Source organism: Guyanagaster necrorhizus (assembly GCF_019112545.1).
Source record: "Guyanagaster necrorhizus MCA 3950 unplaced genomic scaffold BT62scaffold_39, whole genome shotgun sequence".
Lineage (NCBI taxonomy): Eukaryota > Fungi > Basidiomycota > Agaricomycetes > Agaricales > Physalacriaceae > Guyanagaster > Guyanagaster necrorhizus.
Window position 1 is genome coordinate 81893 of NW_025064918.1, and position 18880 is coordinate 100772.

Sequence of the window (18880 nt, forward strand, 5' to 3'; positions counted from 1 at the left end):
ACGTTTGAAAGAATACTGACCCAGACGATGGCGAAGTGGCAGGGTAACCACTGCCTGTAGCTCCATATGACGATCCCTGAGTTTGCACGTGACTAGTATGACGGGTCAGCCGGAGACCATATGTGTTATAAAGCACGATTACCTCAAAGATGAAGCATGCGCCTGATTTGTATGCGCCTGCGCGTAACTGAAAACGCAATCGTTTTCAGCACGGATGCCATATTATTATTAGGACTTACGCCGCTTGCAGAGCTTCAATGTGGCGAGGTCTGTCGCGGGCAGGACTGTACGATTGGTTGCAGATATCAATGAGTGATGTTGATAGACTGACAAGTTTGACTCACTGTGCGGACCGTTGTAGGACGGAGGATGGGATGGCCCTGCGAATAGGATATAAGCATTGGATTGTCGGTGGGAATACATGGAACCTACCCAAAGGTGTTGTTGTCTATGGTGGCAGGGTTTCCGTGGGAGAGATGGGGCCTTTGGAAGCACAAGGTCGAATGGTGTGAGATATTGGAGATAAGTATGACACGTACAAGGTCGTGGAACCAGGCGTATAGCTATAACTATTCATGGTCGAGGACGTTCCGTTTCCAGAATGAGCAGATGTTATGGAAGGTACAATAGAAGCAGACGTTCTTGCAGACGCGCCCAGACCGGACGAGGCGTACTGGCTATTGGCGGCAAATGACATAGACGACAATGTCCCCGGAATATCATCTGAGGTATGCCGTGATGTCGGTGGAGTGCTGTGGTTTCTATTAGCAGAAAATTCAGCATTGAGATGACCATATGACCTGGAATAATGGGAAGATCTCGAGGGTTGATAGTGACTTGAGCTGCGAAGTGATGCAATGGAAGGATTAGAGGATGCATAGTGTCCTGCTGGCTGCCCTGCACCGCCTCCGGAATATCCTAAGGAGCTTGCTGGCGATACTGTGTTTCTGGTAGAATCCTGCAGTGAGTTTATTGAAGATTGTGCGTTATCTGCTGGCAAATATCCAGCCAATAATTGTTGCTGAGCCGCCTCTAGTTTAGACGCATTGGACGCATCCTGACATCAGTTGATGAGCTCCGATGAATAGAATTCTTTGAAAAAAGAGTCTTACCTCGTAATCCCGTTCGATTATAGCTAACGTAGTTCGTACCGTTTCTATGGTTGGCACAGTATTTGGAACTTGCGCTAGCTTATTCCGAATCCATGCATGAAAGCGCGTTCTGATCCGGCCAATGAATGTCAGATCACCGAGCGAAGTAAGGAGACTGTAAATAGGGATTCAGATAAAAATAAATCACGGAAAATGAAGAGCAGCAAGCCAGCAAGTATACCTCTGGAGGTTCTTAAGGATGTCGTCTTTGTCTACGACTAGGGTCGTGTCTCGTTCGACGACTTCAACGAGTGCGAGAATCTGTTTCTTAACAGCAGCAATCTCGGCTTTCTTGACTGCCATTGGAAGTATAAAAGGGAAGTGACTCGAGTGAATGAGAATCAGTCTGGAAGTGCGCCTTTTTATACGATAATGACGACGATACCCGAAAATGGACTCCCATTTTCACAAACAAACCAAGCAACAAGACTGGGTGAGGTTCGGAATTTGGTTCGATTTACCAGGAATGAGAAGGGTAAGAATTTCTGCAGATGTCACAAAGGGGATTAATTATTTGATTCATACCTCTCGCGAGATTCAGGTGGTTGACCGTAAGTTTACGGTCCGCGGGGCCGAAGACCAAAAATTATTCGGCAGTTTCCGCTGAAACCTTTCATTTCACTGTCATTATGGCCAGAACCCTGCCATCCTTGCCTGCGTTCGAAGATCCCCGAACCGCATCAGAATTATTTTGGGTGAAGCATCAGCCATTCTTGGAAACCCAAGGATTTATGCTCCGACCAAGGTACCATCCAGATTGGCACCCATCGTGGATTCTGAAGGATGGCACGGACCTGAAAGCAAAGTATGGCTTCAAAGTCGAGGACGATAATATTTTTCTGGTAGGCGCTTATTAAAAAGTTGTTTCTCAAAAAGTATTATATGTATTTGCAGCATGGATCTGTCCTTCTCGACGCAACTCGGATGAAGGATGGTGTCAAGGTCGTCCTTCGAATGGTACCGGTAGGCTCACAAGAACTTGCCATGATGGAGCACTTATCATCTGCGGACATGGTCCGCGACCCGCGAAACCGCACTGTTCCTATCCTTGGAATAATACCTATTCCAGGTGAAGAGAAACAACGTGTTTTTGTAGTCTTGCCTATGCTACGTGTCTTCAACTCCCCGCCATTTCACTGTCGACGTGAGTTCGCTGATGCGTTTCGACAGATCTTGGAGGTAGGTGGCTAGTCCATTTTCGTCACCAAGATACCTACGCCAGTGATAGGGAATACATTTTATGCATGAACATAATATCGCGCACGGGTAAGTCGTTTTCTTGTATACCGAAATATCATTCTCATCGATTGGTAGAGATGCATGCACAAGCAATTTCATGATGGACGCTACCGGTGTATGTCCAAGGGGTTTTCATATCGCATACCCGCATAGCTACAATGGCGTCTATCACGTCCTTCACGAGCGACCTCGCTGCCTCGTGTCTCCGGTGTCCTACTATATCATCGATTTTGAAACAACCCGGCACTTCCCTGCCGGGAGAAACGACGCGCGTGCTACGGCGATGAAGTGCCAGATCAAGAATTCCCCTGAGTTTCTCTGCTCCCCTCCTCTGCATAACCCTTTCTGTCTGGATGTATACAACGTTGGCGCCACATTCTTCCGAACTTGTGAGGTATTTCATCTTATCTTTCTTCCCGCTGTATCATCACAAGCTCATGTTCATTCGAAAGAGATATCACGGTCTAGATGATTTCAAACCTTTTTTTCTGACCATGATGGCGGAAGATCCGTTATTCCGACCGACAACGACGACAGCGCTCGAGGAATTTGATACGTTCATGGCCGCAAAGGATGTCATATGGATGCGTAGCCGCATTTGGCCGAATGACTCATTACACAAGCCACCGTCTCGCTTGGTGCAGTTTCTTTGGCGGAAATTTCCCTCTCTGTTACCGTATTTCTGAATCGGAATAGAGCATTTCCTGTTGTTTATTTGTTGTCATACTGCTGTTGACGCTGTCAAACATTTATCTTCAAGTACACAGATCTCTACTAGTAACTCTGTATCTGAAATTCAGTACGAACACAATGAGAAAATTGATCTGTCATTGTTACGAAGCCATGAGCATCAAGGTGCCTTAAAATTGGAATCATTGATACACCATCGATGAACCAGAATGAGCCACAACGCAGATGTAATAGGAGAAACTTGAATTTGGTAGGACTTCGCCTGCCCGGGGAAGCATGTCGCACCATCAGAGAACTACCTCGGTATATCTAGACTGCGAGTCAGAAGGGGAAACCGAGTATGGGATGGAAAGATGAAATCCAAGAAGTGGAGGAATGTCCCGGGGTCGGGGCCGAAGCGAGTCGACATTTAGGAACCGGTGACATCTTTGAATTCGTGATAAGTAAGGGAACGGTATTCATAGGCAAAGACGAGGGGTATTTCTCTACGGCTTCGCAGTTTGCTTAAGACTAACATTAGCCTCAACCAGAAGAGCGTACAGGAAGTCAAAGTGGGACGCATTGTTGCCACATTTCAAATACGTTATCCTTCTGGCGATTCTTGGTCCATCATTCGAGCACGGGAATTTCTTCCTTATCGTTAGAAGATGTGAGCTGGTTCCCGAATTACCGAGGTGAAAACCTTAAAAACGTGATAGGAACTTAGATGCACTTCTCGTTACACAACCGGCTTTTTGCGATAGATTTGACAGGAAGAGTTATGGGAATTACGGAACACCGCAGTTTGTTGAGACTCTAGGGCCTAGGTTTCCCTCGTACCATGAGGCAAAGTCATACTAAAGCTCCAAGATCAATGAAATAATTAGCATTGTGAGAAACAAGTTCCGGTAATAATATTTGACATCCAGATCCGACTCCAGATGATGAATGAAGATCGACTAGAAGGAAGTACAGCAACGATGTAGAATTATAGTTTCTGCGGGAGCAAGGATCCAGTAAACGAACATATTTCACCATGGAAGGGGCCAAGAAAATTCCAAACTGGGAAACCAATTACGCGGTGAGGTTACGCGATGGCTTGTGATGCTGATTCAGAAAGGCCGTGAGAAGAACGTCGGTACCACTGATCTATGACTCGACAACGTCCCGGATCAACGTTTTCGGCAACCAAGAATCATACCGTCTCTTAGGGTTTGATCTTTATCTTTTGCTGCGGAAGTTTGCAGAGTTGAGATAAGGAATATTTGTGTGTTCTTGATTTCTGTTGTCCCAAAGGATCAAAGAATAAAATAGAAGGTATCACAGGACTCCACTTGCATCTCTGTATATTAACCGAGCTCAGTGAACGGGATGAGTTCGTCTTGGATGGCGTTAATGGATTCATACAGTGATCATGAGTAATGACCATAGAAAGGGACGTTGAAATACTATTAGGTCACAGTGTATCGGAATCGCATATCAGAAGGTAGTGGCCGGCTATCGTTGGTGTCATTTTCGAGTCAGAATGTCACCGTTGTTTTGGTGCATGAGGCCTTTTGAATAGTTTTCGGATCTTAGATCCACAGTAATCTGGGCGTGATAAGTGACAAATATCAGAACGTCTCTTGCCGGCTCTTATCATTGACGTGTAAACTTATGAACACAGGGAACGAATTACCTATTTCCACCTTGTCTGGTTCAAGCTTGCAAACCAATCCAAGACGCAGGAGTTCTGCTACCACACAACGAATTACACGACATCGCTGAAGGGCTGAAGAAAGGCCGCGTCCGAATGTGCCAGGACACTGAGGTCACCTTACAGTGCAAGACAGATGAAATATGAACTGGTGTCAACGGCGCGAATCACTTTATGTGAACGCTTATCAGAATTGTGATTGGGACATAAACATTTTGACGGAAACGTTGAGGAACCGCAGCTACATCACGATTTATGAGTACAGAGTTTGGATCCTGGGGCATTCTTGAAAGGGCAATAAGACCTATAATGCGGCGATTTAGTCAACATACAGCGCAACGATGAAGGGTTCTGAAGCTAGATCTGTCGGCTTCGGGGACTGGGATCAGCAGCGGTCAACTATTTGGATCCCGCGAAAGGTACAGTCCCCAGTGAGTCAGAAAATTATTCGCCATGATCACATCTACAGAGGTCTGGACATTCTTGTCCGCTCGTAAATCGAACCAGAGTTCAACCTAATCAGTCGGCTGGTTCGTTTGCGGAAATGGCAGGCCATTTATAATTACTGACTATCATTGATATCATATACTTTTTATTTTCCCCGTCAACTCTGCATTGGTCTAAAATGGTATTTACGTCTACTTTTCAGAAATCAAAGGAGTCACTGGCGTCCAATTGTCGATTTCACTCTCCATCTAGCATCAAGCCTAGACTCCACTATCCTGCATACTCCCTGGCAAAAACTCCGCTCCTTGAAATTGACCTTGCAATCTCATACGGCAAGTGTTGGTCTACCCTTTCGCCTCACCATCTGAACATACCCAGGTAAGTTTCTAATGATGTTCCACGGGCTGTCACTAGTCGGGGCTGGGGGAATGACAATACATCGAGTTTGTCCGATTGTGGCTATGGTTCATCGACGGTGTGTCAGCGATTGTATCAGCGATAAATGTCCTTTGACTACGAAGTCTGAGTGATTCATCGTCCCATTGTATGTCCATTGAATGTCAGGTACGGAGTCAGAGATCAGTGTACGGCAGGTTCAATATATAGATAGATCATCATAGATATTTGACAGCTCTGATAGCAATGTGATAGCAAATGAACAATACGAAACGGTCTAATCTGAATCAGAAGTACGGTAAAAGAATAGGGAATTTCCGCCACAGAAATTGAACAAATCGAGACCGTGGCTTATACCATGCGTAATCCAGCCAAATGCGACTGCGAAGCCATATCTGATCCTTCGACCCAATGAACACGTCGAATTTCCTGAGCATCTCCTTCGTGGTCGGTCGTTCAGATGGATCCTTGGCCATCATCTCAACACAGAACGGCTTGAACTCATCCACACCAGCATACTTCTTTATAGCAACGTTAATTTGCAATACAAAAAGAGGGCTGAGAACTGAATACCTCACAAAAGCTGAGAAACGTGGCACCGACGTTGTAGACATCCAGTCGAAATGGATTGTACGGCGCTGGCGCACTGAGAAATTCCGGCGATGTCTTTATCTGACACTTCAGCGCTATGGCTCGTGCAGCATCTTTACCCTCGGGATAGTGCCTTGTTGTCTCGAAATCAATGATATAGTATTTGACGGGCGGCACAAGGCACCGTGGTCTCGCTTGAAGTCCAAGGCGAAGTCCGTCTATGCTGCCTATGTCGGATGTGAAACCCTTTCGGGCAGACGTTTGTGGCGTCCATCAGGAAGTTGAGCGTACATGCACCTCTAGAGCAACGTTACTAAGATCGATTTAAGAGCATCGATGGACTCACCCGTGTGCGATGTTGTTTTCATGCATGAAATCTATACCCTTCTTCGTCGTAAGATGAGCCCGACTACGAAGGATGCAGTAGCCCACCTCTAATATTTGTCTAAATGCATCAGCAAACTCTCGTCGACAGTGAAAGTCTGGAGAGTGAAACCATCGAAGAACAGGCGAGATCACAAACACCCTATCATTCTCCTCGCCAGGTATCGGTATAGTTCCTAGGACAGGAACTGTATGGTTGCGTGGGTCGGAGGGCATTTTGGGCGAGGAGAGGTGCATCATCATAGCCAGTTCCAGTGAGCCTACTGGTACGATACGAAGGACGACTTTGACGCCGTCCTCCATCCGAATTGCATCTATGATAGTAGATATATACTAGAAAGGAAGGCTCTTGTCTTCGGAAATAATAATGAAAAGATAAAAATCTCACAATCGAACGATGTTGGTCCTGAAAGATCAGAAAAGAATATTTTTCTTTCAAGTTGGTGCCATCCTTTTGGATCCACGAAGGGCGCCAGTCTGGATGGTATCGCGGGCGGAGCATGTAACCCTGGCTTTGCAAATACGGCTGATGCTTAACCCAAAAGAATTCACGGGGTGAGCTCAGATCTTCGAATGGAGGGAACGCAGGCCGCCTGGTCATGGTTGAAATTGAATGGACGATGCTGAACGTGCCGCATGTAAGGTCCCGGTAATTTTGATTTTTATGCCAGTGTCCTTGGCAGCGCACGTCGCATAGAAATCATGGTAAATAAGACGAAGTAGACATTGATAATACCGAATGAAAGTCGTTGGAGACCCAGGTGCATCCAGAATTTCGTCAACTTCATGCAGATGGCTGTTGGGTAATGACTTTGAGATCAGGGTCCCATCACAAGAAAAAAAGATCATAGTAACTCGCACACAGAGTGAATTTTTTCCATAAACATTCTTTGGAAACCTCTTATTGAAAGGTTGGGTCCCATGGAGCTATTGTTTTGTGCGCCGAGTCAGAGCTTGAGCCCTGAGGACCAAGATTCAGATATCTGCCAGCACGGAATCATGGATGTTGATTGAGCAGGGTAGCCAAAAAATTGGAAACCGATTTCCGAATCAAGAGCTTTAGAATACGAGTGGTGCAACACGATATTCGTGGTACACATTTTCCGGGTTTGCTTCTGGTAGGTGCCGGGTCGGCATTCGAAAGAGGATACTTTGTAAGTATTATTTTCAGAGGGGCTCGCCTTCCTTATTTACTTATCTCTTGCTCCAATCTTGCTTAGCTCTCTCCTTCATCCTCAGTTTCTGGGCGGTGTTCCGATTTGATGGATAAAATATCTCATTGTATTATCTACCCCTTTGCCCATTGTCAAAGCTAATCTTCTTCAGCGGCTCGGTGCCTCAATATATTGAGGGATGTACCTATTGTCCTGTCTCCGATTAATTCGCCCCCGTCATTTTAAATGACTGGATTTTTCGAAATCCTTCCATTTCCACAGTAGGTTCACTTTGGCTGTAATATCAGAATAAAGGTTCCCTTTCAAACGCCGGTTTTCTGAATGTCAGCATTTATTTATTTCAGGCAAAGATAAAGCGGATGGGATGTGCTCTTGAGTGCGCCACGTTGAATCCGGTGCTAGTATTACGCCACCAATCATCATAGGATGTCCCACGGAGTTATTCCTTAACTGGACATCTGGTAGGTCCATATACGTATTTCAAACATTAATTTCTATTTCGTCACCCATGTGGCCGTCGAGATGTTGAAAGTAGCTGATATCCATATGACGCTGCAAGGTTGGCCGAGAAAAGAATAAAAATACGGAGAGAATACCCAATGCCGAACAGGAGAGAGGGGTAGAAACGGAGAGAACAAGGTAGAAGCCGGGATGCCGGACAATACGCCGTGACATACGGCAGCGGTGCTGGAACCTCGTTTTGGTCATCGCCGGGCCCAAGGCACCCCAAACAGTCGTCTCTCTTCATTTCTTTCTTTCTCACCTCCACCATGCTCGTCGACGCTCCATTATCGCCATCCCTCTCACTTACCGAGTACAATACCGACCTTTCAGAATACCTTAACACGGATCTCTTCGGACCCAGCATAGAGGGCGAATCGTCTTCGCCCTCGTCGAGCGCGTCATCACCCCAGTCAGCATCGCTGTTGACACCGCCGCAGGCCCCGCCGTCGCCATCGTTCACCGACGTGTATGACTCTCCGTCGACGGGCAGCGCCCTTTTCAACTTCCTCGAAGACGAGCTGAAGCTTGATGTACAGCCATCGACGTCGCCGTTCCAGTTCTTGTCGAGGTATGAGGAGCAGCCGGAACCGATGGGCATCGACCCACAGCTGATGGCGACGCCTGCGGAGGAACCAATTCAGACGTTTAAGGAAGAGGAGAAGCCATTACAGCATGAGCCACAGCCTGTGCCCAAGCAGGAGAAGCTCACGTTGACCATTACTCCCTTCAAGGCTGGTGGTCACGGCCAATCGCGGAAGGGGACTGTAGTGAACGGTGGCGTTGTCAAAAGGTCCGTAGCTGCTCCGACACAGGCTACAGCCCCCGTCGTTGTGCCCAAAGAGAAGGAAAACATCGACGACGATGACGACCTCCCCGCTGATTGGCGTCCCCCCCCAGAGGTCTTCGCAAAGATGTCGAGCAAGGAAAAGCGCCAGCTCCGCAACAAGATCAGTGCACGCAATTTTCGTGTGCGAAGGAAGGGTAAGACATCTTTTCTTACTCGTCGTTGGCGCCACTGACATGGCGCAGAGTATATATCGACCCTTGAGCTCGATATTGCGGAGCGGGACCGTCTGCTGCAGTCTATTAGGGACGAGCTTGGCTCCACTCAGTCGGAAAACGTGGCTCTGCGTCAGGAGATTGCGGCTTTGAAGAAGGCTCTGCTAGAAGGTCGTTCGAATATGGAGCTGACTACGGAGGATATCCCTGTGCTCAACCTACCCCCTCCAGGCCCTATACCGACTGCAACCCCTGCAGCAACAGTCTCCCATGCTACATCACCATCACCATCCCTCATCACTGCCAACACGCAGAAGGATGTTGCATCACCACGCTCCGGGAGCTTCTGGGGTGGCGCATCTAGAATGGGTAGTGGCATCACTCCCGTGCACACGGTACTTATTCCCGAGATAGCTTGGACCAAGTCTGAAAATATCAATCCCGCTCTCAATGCAGAGAAACGCGTTAAGTCGCCTGTCACTTCCGGTTTCGATGGATTTACAGACAGCCACCTCTTCACGATGAAGAATCTCGACATGTGCGTAATAATTATTGTCTTTCCTGAGTTGGAGTTATTTACGTACGTTTTCGTGCAGGTACCGCATGCACTTGTGGTCAAAGATGGCCTCACAGCAAATGTCCCAACAGCAGCCCCAGTACCCGCCATCGCCACCATTATCAGCACCTTCTTCGCCTCGGACCCCGAGCAATCCATTGTTTTCACCATCTCCGTTCACCAACCCTTCGCTTCCGTCGTATTCCACGCCGCTCCACGGCCTCGCCTCGTTCATGGGCCCCAAATACTTCCAGACGTCGCACAAGGCGAATCTCCCTTCGCCACCCTCGTCCCCGCCAATGATGAGCAAGACTCTCAGCAAGGTGTTGTCAGGCAAACACGCGACTTTATCCCAGGGAGGGTTTGGAAGGAAGAGTTCTGCGCCGGCTCCGCCGATGAAGGATCAGGAACAGGCCTTCGTTGCTGCGCTTGCTGGACAGACCCTGTTGAAGCGTCTTGGTGGCGCGTTCTGGGATGCGTTTTCTGGGTCCGAGTCATCGTCAAAGATGAGGAAGATCGACACGGATAAGGTGAGGAGAGTCTTAGAAGGCAAGGCGGTGGTGCAAATCGTGGATGTGGATGTTGAATATCGGAAGGAGGTGGGAACGATGGGACGCAAGATAGCGGAGAACTGCAAGGATTCGTGCTCGGTCACGGCCATTCTGGAAGAGAGTATGAGGAGTTTGACGTTGGGAAAGAAGTAAAGCCCCCTGCCCTGGTTTGTACTACTCACATTCGTTTTCTTGGAGCTTTCTAATGTTTCTTTTTCACCAATTAGTTATATAACTAACCCCATCTCAGCATAGCATAGCATCGTTCTTCTCTCGTTCGTATTTACCATTACCTAGAATTCTTCACTCAAAAAAATGGTCATAATAGTGAAAAATATATCAATAAAATGTTCTTTTGGCGGAAGGCAGAAAAAAACCTCACGTCACATGGCGACCGGTGAACTGATGGACCGGTAATTAAAGTCTCAAGTGCCGCCGGCATATCACCCCAGATTAGGCTGTGGTCCTCGGAAACGAACTGGTTCGTACCATTGCTATGGGGCCGATCATGATCGATGTAGCTGTGTTCTTCGCGTTGGAACTCTTTATCATACTCATCCCTATACGGTCGAACGCAACCGTTCCTTACTGTATGAGACAATGGCATCCATAGTGATCAAATTGCATAAGAACATTATAGCTATGATGAGAACTGGTATTAGTGCTACATGAACAAGGGATCGTGTTATTTGAACATGTGCTTAAATTATTTCATGGAAAGTTGGCAAGCTTGGTCAGTGGATTTCACACAAAGCTCATTGTCCAGATGACCCAAGAGCTTTTCTGGTAAAGTCCAGACAGTATCTATGATATTTACCATGGACATACCTGCTTTGAATAGCTATATTATCAACTACAAGCCATTTACCCAGAGGAGGCAATGATTTTATCAACTTGGAGTTCCCAATCATTGTTGACAGTCCTTTGATATCATCATTTCAAGATATTAGCAGGGTAGGTTCTATTTCTTCCTGATTCATTCATAGTGCCTCCCTGAATGGTATCTTTTCACTAGTTTGCTGGATTATTTTATCTTGATTCTTATATATATAGAACTATGTCAATGCCATGGAATCATCAATATGAAGCTGTACTATCTTGAATATGTTGTTGCACATCTCAGTAACCTCCTTAGGGTGATCTAATGGTATGCAGGCATCCATCATCTGAACCAAGTGCATGCCTGTTTGTAGAAGTATGACTGGTTGAATTCTCATGGCTGCGCAAAAACAATGCCCCTCTGCATCTCAGACTAGTATAACAGCAGGAATGGACCTGAGCATGTTCATCAAACAATGGGATATCTTATCCTAGTCTACTCTGGTAGTGAAACTCCACCACATGGTTAATAATACATGTGGCTGGACCTATATAGGAATCATGAAGCTTTGTTCCATATATTAACACAGGCACCTGTTAACTTTTGGCAATTCTGCCCAGAGTGGTAAAGATCTGACTCTTCAGCCATTTGCAGGCAAGCCATGGATGGTGATGATATGCTTAGTGAATGATACTTACGGTAAATTTTGGCACAAAGCTGCGTTGCGACGCATACCGGCACAGTGTTGGATTCCCAAATGTTTCTCATCATTTACCGGTGCGCACGACTCTAGCGGCGCGTCGCGCATTCAGTAATAGGGTATGCCGGGCCACAAAAACGACGTAATCCACGGCGACATGGTATGCTCCCAAGACCGGTGATAAGACGATGGCACACTGGAACAGGGAACGGATCTGAAAGCTCGGTGAGGAACCAGATGATAATTTCAAGATAGCGAGCTGTAAGGTACATCAGGCTTTAGGAAAGGAAGCAGTACAGACTACGGAGTGAAATATGAGGACCAAATTCATCGCAGCTTACCAACGAGATATCGGCAAACTAGGTTCAGAGTGGACAGTCCTGATGCCGAGAAGTTTTCCTCGTGTTAAGCAGAGAAGCGCCGACATCGAATGGAATAGTTATGTGAGCCACACAGGGAAGGGTGCGGATCCAGGTCGTGATTAAGCTTCCTAGAGATGTATACGTCGGCTAGCAGCATGAGAGCACAAATGTCGCCAAGAAAATCTCATAGAGGAGTGGGAATCAGTGAAGACCATGAACATTTTCAAGAGAAAAGTTTGGGCGGCAGGTATAGAGCCACATCATGGAGTCAAAAAGCTGTGCGAATAACTCCGGTACTGCGGTGAGTCACAAAAACATGACTATGCATCGCCCAAAGAGTTAAAGGCTATATCTTTCATAACAGGCTTGATAAAGACTGCCCGTGGTGAAATACTTTCAGTCGCTCCCTAAATTTCAGGTTCGAATTTGCGATTCGGTTCGAAGCAAGGTTATGCGGGCATGCTTCTATCAGCGACCGCCGTTCCACTGACAGCTTCCTAGGTAGTGCAGGAATAAAGTAAAAGCTCGAACAAGCAGAACATTAGCTCCGTCGTCAAACCGGTTCAAAGGTGAATGAGGAGGTCCAACCCAAAAGCTTTCCTGTAGCAGAAGAAAACTAGGGTTGTCTTCCGATTGGTGGAAATGTCCGTGTTCGCAACCTAGACCATCAGCCGGCAGAGGAGCGCGCTCAGAACAGCTCATTAGTCGATATACAGCAAACCTTTACCAAGTACTGGGATCATGAGTTGAAACGATGGCAATGCGACCACGCGGATGTCAGAGTCCAGGGGTCCAATCTAATCTGCTTCTTTCAGAGACGCGAGGAGATACATGGAACGTCACAGCCCCCGAATACTCCATCGCATCTTTAGTGAAGATATCAGGGAAGCATCGAAATCAATCAAATTGCTGTGAGGGCCACGAGTAAAGATAGCCACAGAGTTTCGACTAGGGAGTGGCGACAAAACTGCAAAGGACGACGCAAAGTCTCAAGTTGCATCGAAAACATGTTCCAGAGAGCGAACCATTCAAAGGAAAGAAAGCAGGAATGCGGAAATATGAGCTGGCGTCATGAGTCAGAAAGACCGTGAGAGTGGCTCGGTACCGTACTGACTCGTTGACGAAGACGTCATGTTTGCAATGAGGATATCCACGTTCCCTCGGCAAATGGCACGACCCTTTGTGTGATCTAGGTATCTGATCCTGAGCGGCGAGGTACCGTATCCTTTTGGTCCACTAGTACGATTGTTTCATCTCCAAAAGAACCAGTTCGGAGCAGAGCGGATTTCAGAGCTAAATTACAGAATGACAAGATAAAGATAACGATCTACGGAAAGCATTAAATATCATCTAGACGTAGGAATGACAAGGATGAAATACATAATATAGAAACTGTATCCAAAACATGGGACAAACCGATCGCACACCTCATTCGACCATATCCTCCGCGTCAGGGACGATTTGCCTGCTCATGACACCACATGTTCAAACTGACCAAGTGATTCGGACGCCATCGATCTCTTGTTAGGATCGATCGAAACCATCCTGCGTAGTAGAGGCTTGAAGTCGTTCAGTCCGGTATATTCCTGCATCACTGGTTAGGATTACAGACCAGACCTTGATAATAACAGTGAGGGCTTACCTCGAATATGTCGAGCATGGCAATTCTAAGCTGGTAGACGTCAGCTTTGAATGGGTTATAAGATACATTACCTGAGTCCTTCATCTCCAGTACGCGCTGACCGACGATTCCCGAGACAAGGTCTTTATCAATTCCCTCAGGGAAGCATTCCGCGAATTCAAAATCGATGTAGTAATAGTCGACTGGACCGACGTAACATCGAATTTCAGTGGAGAGACCCCACTCCACGTCGTCGTGACTGATCCTATCACCGAAATGGTACCCCTTGGGAATTACGTGTCGATGGTTCATTACGAGATTATTTATACTGATGTCTCTAGATGCAGGACAACATGAGTCAAAGAGGAGACACAAAAAAGAGTTAACAAGACTTATGAGCAGTGTTTTTGGTATGCATGAATTCCAAGCCCTAATCAATGCAATAAGTAACAGACAATCATGATAATATCACAATACTCAATGGAAAGCAGTTGTCTGAATATCTCTGTAAACTCCAGTTGACAATGAAAAGGAGGAGTCACAAAGTTCTAACATGCTAGGAATTGGGAATATGTTGAGAAAAGGTATGACATTATTACAGGGATCTTTTCTCATCACCTCTGTTGACAAAAAGTGTGTGATTGATAGTTCAGACTCACCCTTCTGCAACAACATGGCTTTCAGCATGACTTTTGAGCCATTGGAGAGGCATATGGCAGCTATAATTTGTCATCTCTATAATTTTTAATGAGTAAATAATACATACCATTAAAGAGGTGGTTGCATGCACAAACTAAAAACTGACACAGTGCAGAAATATACACTGATCACACTCATACCAACACACACACACACAACCTTCTTACTTCATTGGGGGATTATAATGTGATAAGAGTAGTAACAGCAATACAATCATATTTTCAGCAATCCACTGTGTGCAAATAGCAATAGCACATGTATATATATCTGAGATCTCTCTAACTCTCAAAGCTTTTGTTTAACAAGAGGGGTGATGAATGTTGCTGGGCCTCAAGGCAAGGGTACTGTATCTCAACACAATACTTTGAAACACTCCAAAAAAAAAAACCTCAAAAAGTCCCAAGCACTGCTCAGACCAAACTCAAAGACCTTAACATGCACAATACATAACTTAAAGCTTCATGTTCTAAGCAGAAACACTTCACAAATATGTCCACAAGAACCACAGGGTTTGAATCTATGTGATCCAGAGACACAAAAACACAATAAAAACCCTGTCCACAGATCCAAAGGGTTTGAACCTCTGCCACCTGTAGTGCCTCACATTACAAATGCCTCAAAAACTCAAAAGAGTGCCCTCCAGACACTTCTCTCCTATTCTCAGACTAGAGCACAATTCAAAACCTTCTATTAAATCAGATTAGAGTCCTATAGAGGCTTTCATTGCCTTGTGCAATACTCAAATCACTTGGAATGATATCAATATAGATCTATTCTCTTGCCTAAAGTTACAAACTAATTCCAGCAGCTGGAGCACAAGGTCTTCATACCTTTACACCACAACAGTGGGGGTTGGAAACTTGTATTCTACTCTTACAATGTGGTACTTAAATAGTCTACTACTGTACTTACTAAGACACATTAAATATAGTAGTTTCAAAGTGTGGGACTCTGTTGCAGAGTCCCTGGCATATCATTCATGTGCATGTTGCAGTCTGACATGCATATTCTGCTCTGGGTCAGGACTGCCTTTTGTTTCTATGCAACCTGACACTGGTTGTCTCTGTTAGTGGCCTGGCCCCTGGTCTCTTTGCTTTCTTATTTCCCTGGGGCAATTAATCCATGGACAGGAGTCATTCTAGACTCCTGAGATCATTCCTGGTCATTTATTTCATCAAATCTTCTCATTTCTCAGCCAATCTCTCTGATATGCAGGTTTATCTCATTGTGCACCAATGCTCTGTTCTAGAACATATCCCTTGGCAATTTAATACCTATGCATCATTGATCAATGTGATGCAAAGTCAAGTGCAAAGTCCTGATCATATTTTGATCATGTGCTCTTTATTTTTAGTGGGTCTTTCTGTACTTTTATTAGTGCAATTAGTGTCAAGTGCTGGGACCTCATGTGCAGTATGACCCCCCCTGGTATCATCCTGCTGCTAGGCCATGCTCTCCACCCATCATCACTCAAGCCAGCTGTCATATAAGTCCCATTTCACTGTGCTCTAGCCATATTCTTTATTGTGCACATAGTAGACTGTGATACAGTCAATGTATTGTCATAATTCACAAAATTACATGCCTGGACATGCAGCAGGCATGTCAACATCTATGTGCAGCTATTCCTTGTTTCAATGAATATGTTCAACATCACATTTTAGAGTGTGGTCTTTGAAGGACAGATTCATGATAAATGAAGTACATATGATTACATCCATTCAGTAACAACAGGGTGGTAACATCAAAGGCAGATGAGATTAATACAAAGCATACAAAACACCAGTGAGCATTGCATAAAAGGTGTTGTATTTCAGGCCTGACAACAGGATTAGAACTAAAATATCAAATTATATTCACTCCTGTACCATATTGTCTGGGGATAGATCCACATTCCTGCACCGGCAAGTAGGAGACCGTGCTGCCCTGGGATTTGTCGGGGAGCTGGCAAGAATATATCGTTGAGTCGGAATGTATCCATCTTGTCGGATGCGCTCGCCTTCTCTGAGGCACTTTCAGTCTGGTTACGATGAGAAGGGCAGGTGCCCCACTTACTGAAGCCATGAATCAAGTAGGCTCACGCTCCTGTCCGAGCGAGCTAGGGATGCAGATGACGCGTCGTAGGCTGATGTCGGCGGGGAAATGCTAGTGATCTCATTAGAAAATAGTACAGCAACGTTGTGTGTACGTACCTTCCTCTGGTGCTACTAGTATCTATGGAAGATGCGTAGCCAGGAAATTGACTTGATGCCGGGTTGGTACCAGAATTGGCAAGATTGTTGGTATTCATAAGCTTTCTCGTTTCCGATTCTTTCTGGAAATACAACAGCATGACGACGAATCAAAGAGAATCAAAAAGGAAACGTAAAATCTCATTTATGTGCATCCTCTTCAACGTTTCGAAGATATACAAAAGTCGTCCACTGAGGGCGTCCACGACAGAACTCCTGTAAAGCGCTTGAACACCAGCGTATACCAGTCGTCCCGTGTAGATAAAGCCGCTGCAGCGGCTTCGAGGTTCGTAATTTGGCCCAACGCTCTGAATTGATATATAAGTAAGCAAGGAGAAAGACAAGTACATATTATACAAACATTTTAACCTGATGTACTCATTTTGCAGCATCGTCACTAGCATTCGCCTCGTTGAAATTATTCTGGATGTCGGGCTGGAGAGCATTTGCGACCTCCTTGACGTGTTAGGCATCGCCACTGATTACAGCGTTTCGTAGTCTCAGGTCCTGGGCAATAGTGCCAACCATTGGAGAGGTAGAGCTGAGGGGAGTCAGAGAGGGAGTCGCTTCGATCACCTGAAAAGCAGATACTGTGGCTATTTATCCTATAGCCGGAGATTTCCACACAAGTGAAGGTTGACGACGCCTTCATTCCGAAGGAGGAATAAGAAAGAAAAGCCTCGAAGGGCCAAGGCAGTCGAAATAATATGAGCCGGTTTGCTCTTTCAATTTCCTAAATGGGTCGCATCAGAATCGTCACATAATCCACAGCCTTTTCCGATACTATCACCCACTCCAGCATGGATTGCGCAAAGATACCACAGGCAGACACGATGTATATACCGATGGACTCGGAGAGCCAAGAATGTGAGCAATTCTGGGTTTCTCACCAGCCTTTCCTCGCCTCATGCGGATATATGTTACGACCACGATATCATCCTGATTGGATACCCTCATGGAAATCTAATCCTCACCCCATAAGCCTGTTGCAGTTTTATGAAGATGAGCATGTAATTCACGAGGGTCGTGTATGTGTTATTCTGTGATATTCCCTTCATCCTAGTCTGCTCATCGATATTCAGGCATGGAGATTAATAGACGCCACTCGAATCTCTGATGGGTGCAAGGTCGTACTGAAAGTGGTTTCGCTACTCGCAAATGAATACGAGCTGAGACTCACACACTTTCTCTCTCAGCCGGCAGTCAGACGGGATCCCCGCAATCATGCTATTCCTGTTCTTGATGTGGTCAACCTTCCGGACGTGAAGAACATAGCATTGATTGTCATGCCCATGTTCCATTCCTTCTTAAGATCTCCATTTCACTGTCGACTGGAATTCATCCAACTTTTCTAACGAGTTCTTTCTGTTGAGTGTTTCTTCTTCGAGAAAGTCCTCGTCCATTGACTCTCAGATATTCTCAGGGATTAGAATTCATGCAGTCTAAACATTGCACATAGGTAATGTTAGTTCGAGTCCGCTCCCTGACCTTCACTGACTTCTGTATAGAGAGACATCAGTATCAACAATGTCGTCATGGATCAGCGGCGCATTATGCCGAAGAGGTACCATTTCGGTTTTGACGCTAGTCAAGATGGCATCGAGTGGAATCCTCCAACGGAACTGCGATGTCTGGCCGGACCGGTGGACTACTACTATATCGATTTACAGTTCGCTGAATACTTCCCCGAAGGAAGGGATAAAGCCATCATTTCGGAAATAGTGGGCCAGCGCGTTCCTGAGATGAACAATTGAGACGATACTTTGTATAATCCATTCAAGGCGGACATTTACCAACTCGGTGCTACCATGCTCGATGAATTTGGGGCAACGTCTGTCTGTCTCCTCTAATTCTTTTGAACTCATCGATCTTACAGAGGCATTCTGGACTGAGCGACTTTAAACCCTTACTGCGGAATATGGTTTCGGTCAATCCTGATGAATGACCGACAGCTTCAGATGCGCTAACTCGATTCGACGCTATTATATCACGATCAAGTAAAGTGTCCATGACATGGAGGATATGGTCAAACCGCCTCCGTGATCCATCGGTTCCATGCTTCTGGAGTCGGTTTCTCTACTTTATTTTC

At 45.9% G+C, this 18880-nt stretch overlaps 8 protein-coding genes across 8 annotated transcripts; 3 read left to right on the plus strand and 5 right to left on the minus strand.

Annotated features, from left to right (window-relative positions):
• Positions 1-173: 173 nt before the first annotated feature.
• BT62DRAFT_489228 (uncharacterized protein) lies at positions 174-1713 on the minus strand. Its single transcript, XM_043181145.1, has 4 exons — positions 1333-1713; positions 1113-1266; positions 801-1057; positions 174-752 (listed from the first exon to the last, which is right to left on the minus strand). Exons 1-4 carry the CDS (start codon positions 1452-1454, stop codon positions 449-451), a joined length of 837 nt encoding a protein of 278 aa, XP_043034799.1. The 5' UTR covers positions 1455-1713; the 3' UTR covers positions 174-448.
• Positions 1714-1755: 42 nt separating this feature from the next.
• Positions 1756-3219, plus strand: BT62DRAFT_937224 (uncharacterized protein). Its single transcript, XM_043187273.1, has 5 exons — positions 1756-1993; positions 2046-2330; positions 2380-2417; positions 2466-2784; positions 2843-3219. Exons 1-5 carry the CDS (start codon positions 1781-1783, stop codon positions 3074-3076), a joined length of 1089 nt encoding a protein of 362 aa, XP_043034800.1. The 5' UTR covers positions 1756-1780; the 3' UTR covers positions 3077-3219.
• Positions 3220-4203: 984 nt separating this feature from the next.
• Positions 4204-4589, minus strand: BT62DRAFT_489273 (uncharacterized protein). Its single transcript, XM_043181146.1, has one exon. The coding sequence runs from the start codon at positions 4486-4488 to the stop codon at positions 4267-4269; it is 222 nt and encodes a 73-aa protein (XP_043034801.1). The 5' UTR covers positions 4489-4589; the 3' UTR covers positions 4204-4266.
• Positions 4590-5790: 1201 nt separating this feature from the next.
• On the minus strand, positions 5791-7174 carry BT62DRAFT_1043294 (uncharacterized protein; the record flags this gene model as incomplete). Its single annotated transcript, XM_043178455.1, has 5 exons — positions 5791-6119; positions 6172-6435; positions 6481-6502; positions 6536-6906; positions 6962-7174. 5 exons carry the CDS (start codon positions 7172-7174, stop codon positions 5886-5888), a joined length of 1104 nt encoding a protein of 367 aa, XP_043034802.1. The 3' UTR covers positions 5791-5885.
• A 1308-nt stretch (positions 7175-8482) lies between these two features.
• BT62DRAFT_937225 (uncharacterized protein) lies at positions 8483-10697 on the plus strand. The gene is made up of 4 exons (XM_043187274.1): positions 8483-9233; positions 9282-9789; positions 9848-10525; positions 10586-10697. Exons 1-3 carry the CDS (start codon positions 8519-8521, stop codon positions 10509-10511), a joined length of 1887 nt encoding a protein of 628 aa, XP_043034803.1. The 5' UTR covers positions 8483-8518; the 3' UTR covers positions 10512-10525; positions 10586-10697.
• A 3134-nt stretch (positions 10698-13831) lies between these two features.
• Positions 13832-14291, minus strand: BT62DRAFT_908563 (uncharacterized protein; the record flags this gene model as incomplete). Its single annotated transcript, XM_043183712.1, has 2 exons — positions 13832-14198; positions 14254-14291. Coding segments are annotated over 2 exons (405 nt in total), but the record flags the coding sequence as incomplete, so codon positions are not given.
• A 2125-nt stretch (positions 14292-16416) lies between these two features.
• Positions 16417-17264, minus strand: BT62DRAFT_1011719 (uncharacterized protein; the record flags this gene model as incomplete). Its single annotated transcript, XM_043177820.1, has 5 exons — positions 16417-16564; positions 16616-16705; positions 16753-16874; positions 16985-17099; positions 17161-17264. The coding sequence occupies 5 exons, from the start codon at positions 17262-17264 to the stop codon at positions 16417-16419; spliced, it is 579 nt and encodes a 192-aa protein (XP_043034805.1).
• Positions 17265-17591: 327 nt separating this feature from the next.
• Positions 17592-18736, plus strand: BT62DRAFT_1080180 (uncharacterized protein; the record flags this gene model as incomplete). The annotated part of the gene is made up of 5 exons (XM_043179559.1): positions 17592-17819; positions 17874-18053; positions 18300-18512; positions 18573-18626; positions 18668-18736. The coding sequence occupies 5 exons, from the start codon at positions 17592-17594 to the stop codon at positions 18734-18736; spliced, it is 744 nt and encodes a 247-aa protein (XP_043034806.1).
• Positions 18737-18880: the final 144 nt, after the last annotated feature.

What these genes read in the sequence shown, in the direction of transcription:
- BT62DRAFT_489228 (XM_043181145.1), bottom strand. Translation starts at nt 1,454, where the DNA reads ATGGCAGTCAAGAAAGCCGAGATTGCTGCTGTTAAGAAACAGATTCTC. An exon ending in ATCCTTAAGAACCTCCAGAG is followed by an intron (nt 1,267 to 1,332) that starts GTATACTTGCTG and finishes CCCTATTTACAG; the next exon opens with TCTCCTTACTTCGCTCGGTG. An exon ending in TAATCGAACGGGATTACGAG is followed by an intron (nt 1,058 to 1,112) that starts GTAAGACTCTTT and finishes AACTGATGTCAG; the next exon opens with GATGCGTCCAATGCGTCTAA.
- BT62DRAFT_937224 (XM_043187273.1), top strand. Translation starts at nt 1,781, where the DNA reads ATGGCCAGAACCCTGCCATCCTTGCCTGCGTTCGAAGATCCCCGAACC. An exon ending in AGGACGATAATATTTTTCTG is followed by an intron (nt 1,994 to 2,045) that starts GTAGGCGCTTAT and finishes ATGTATTTGCAG; the next exon opens with CATGGATCTGTCCTTCTCGA. An exon ending in CGTTTCGACAGATCTTGGAG is followed by an intron (nt 2,331 to 2,379) that starts GTAGGTGGCTAG and finishes CGCCAGTGATAG; the next exon opens with GGAATACATTTTATGCATGA.
- BT62DRAFT_489273 (XM_043181146.1), bottom strand. Translation starts at nt 4,488, where the DNA reads ATGGTCATTACTCATGATCACTGTATGAATCCATTAACGCCATCCAAG.
- BT62DRAFT_937225 (XM_043187274.1), top strand. Translation starts at nt 8,519, where the DNA reads ATGCTCGTCGACGCTCCATTATCGCCATCCCTCTCACTTACCGAGTAC. An exon ending in TTTTCGTGTGCGAAGGAAGG is followed by an intron (nt 9,234 to 9,281) that starts GTAAGACATCTT and finishes GACATGGCGCAG; the next exon opens with AGTATATATCGACCCTTGAG. An exon ending in ACGATGAAGAATCTCGACAT is followed by an intron (nt 9,790 to 9,847) that starts GTGCGTAATAAT and finishes GTTTTCGTGCAG; the next exon opens with GTACCGCATGCACTTGTGGT.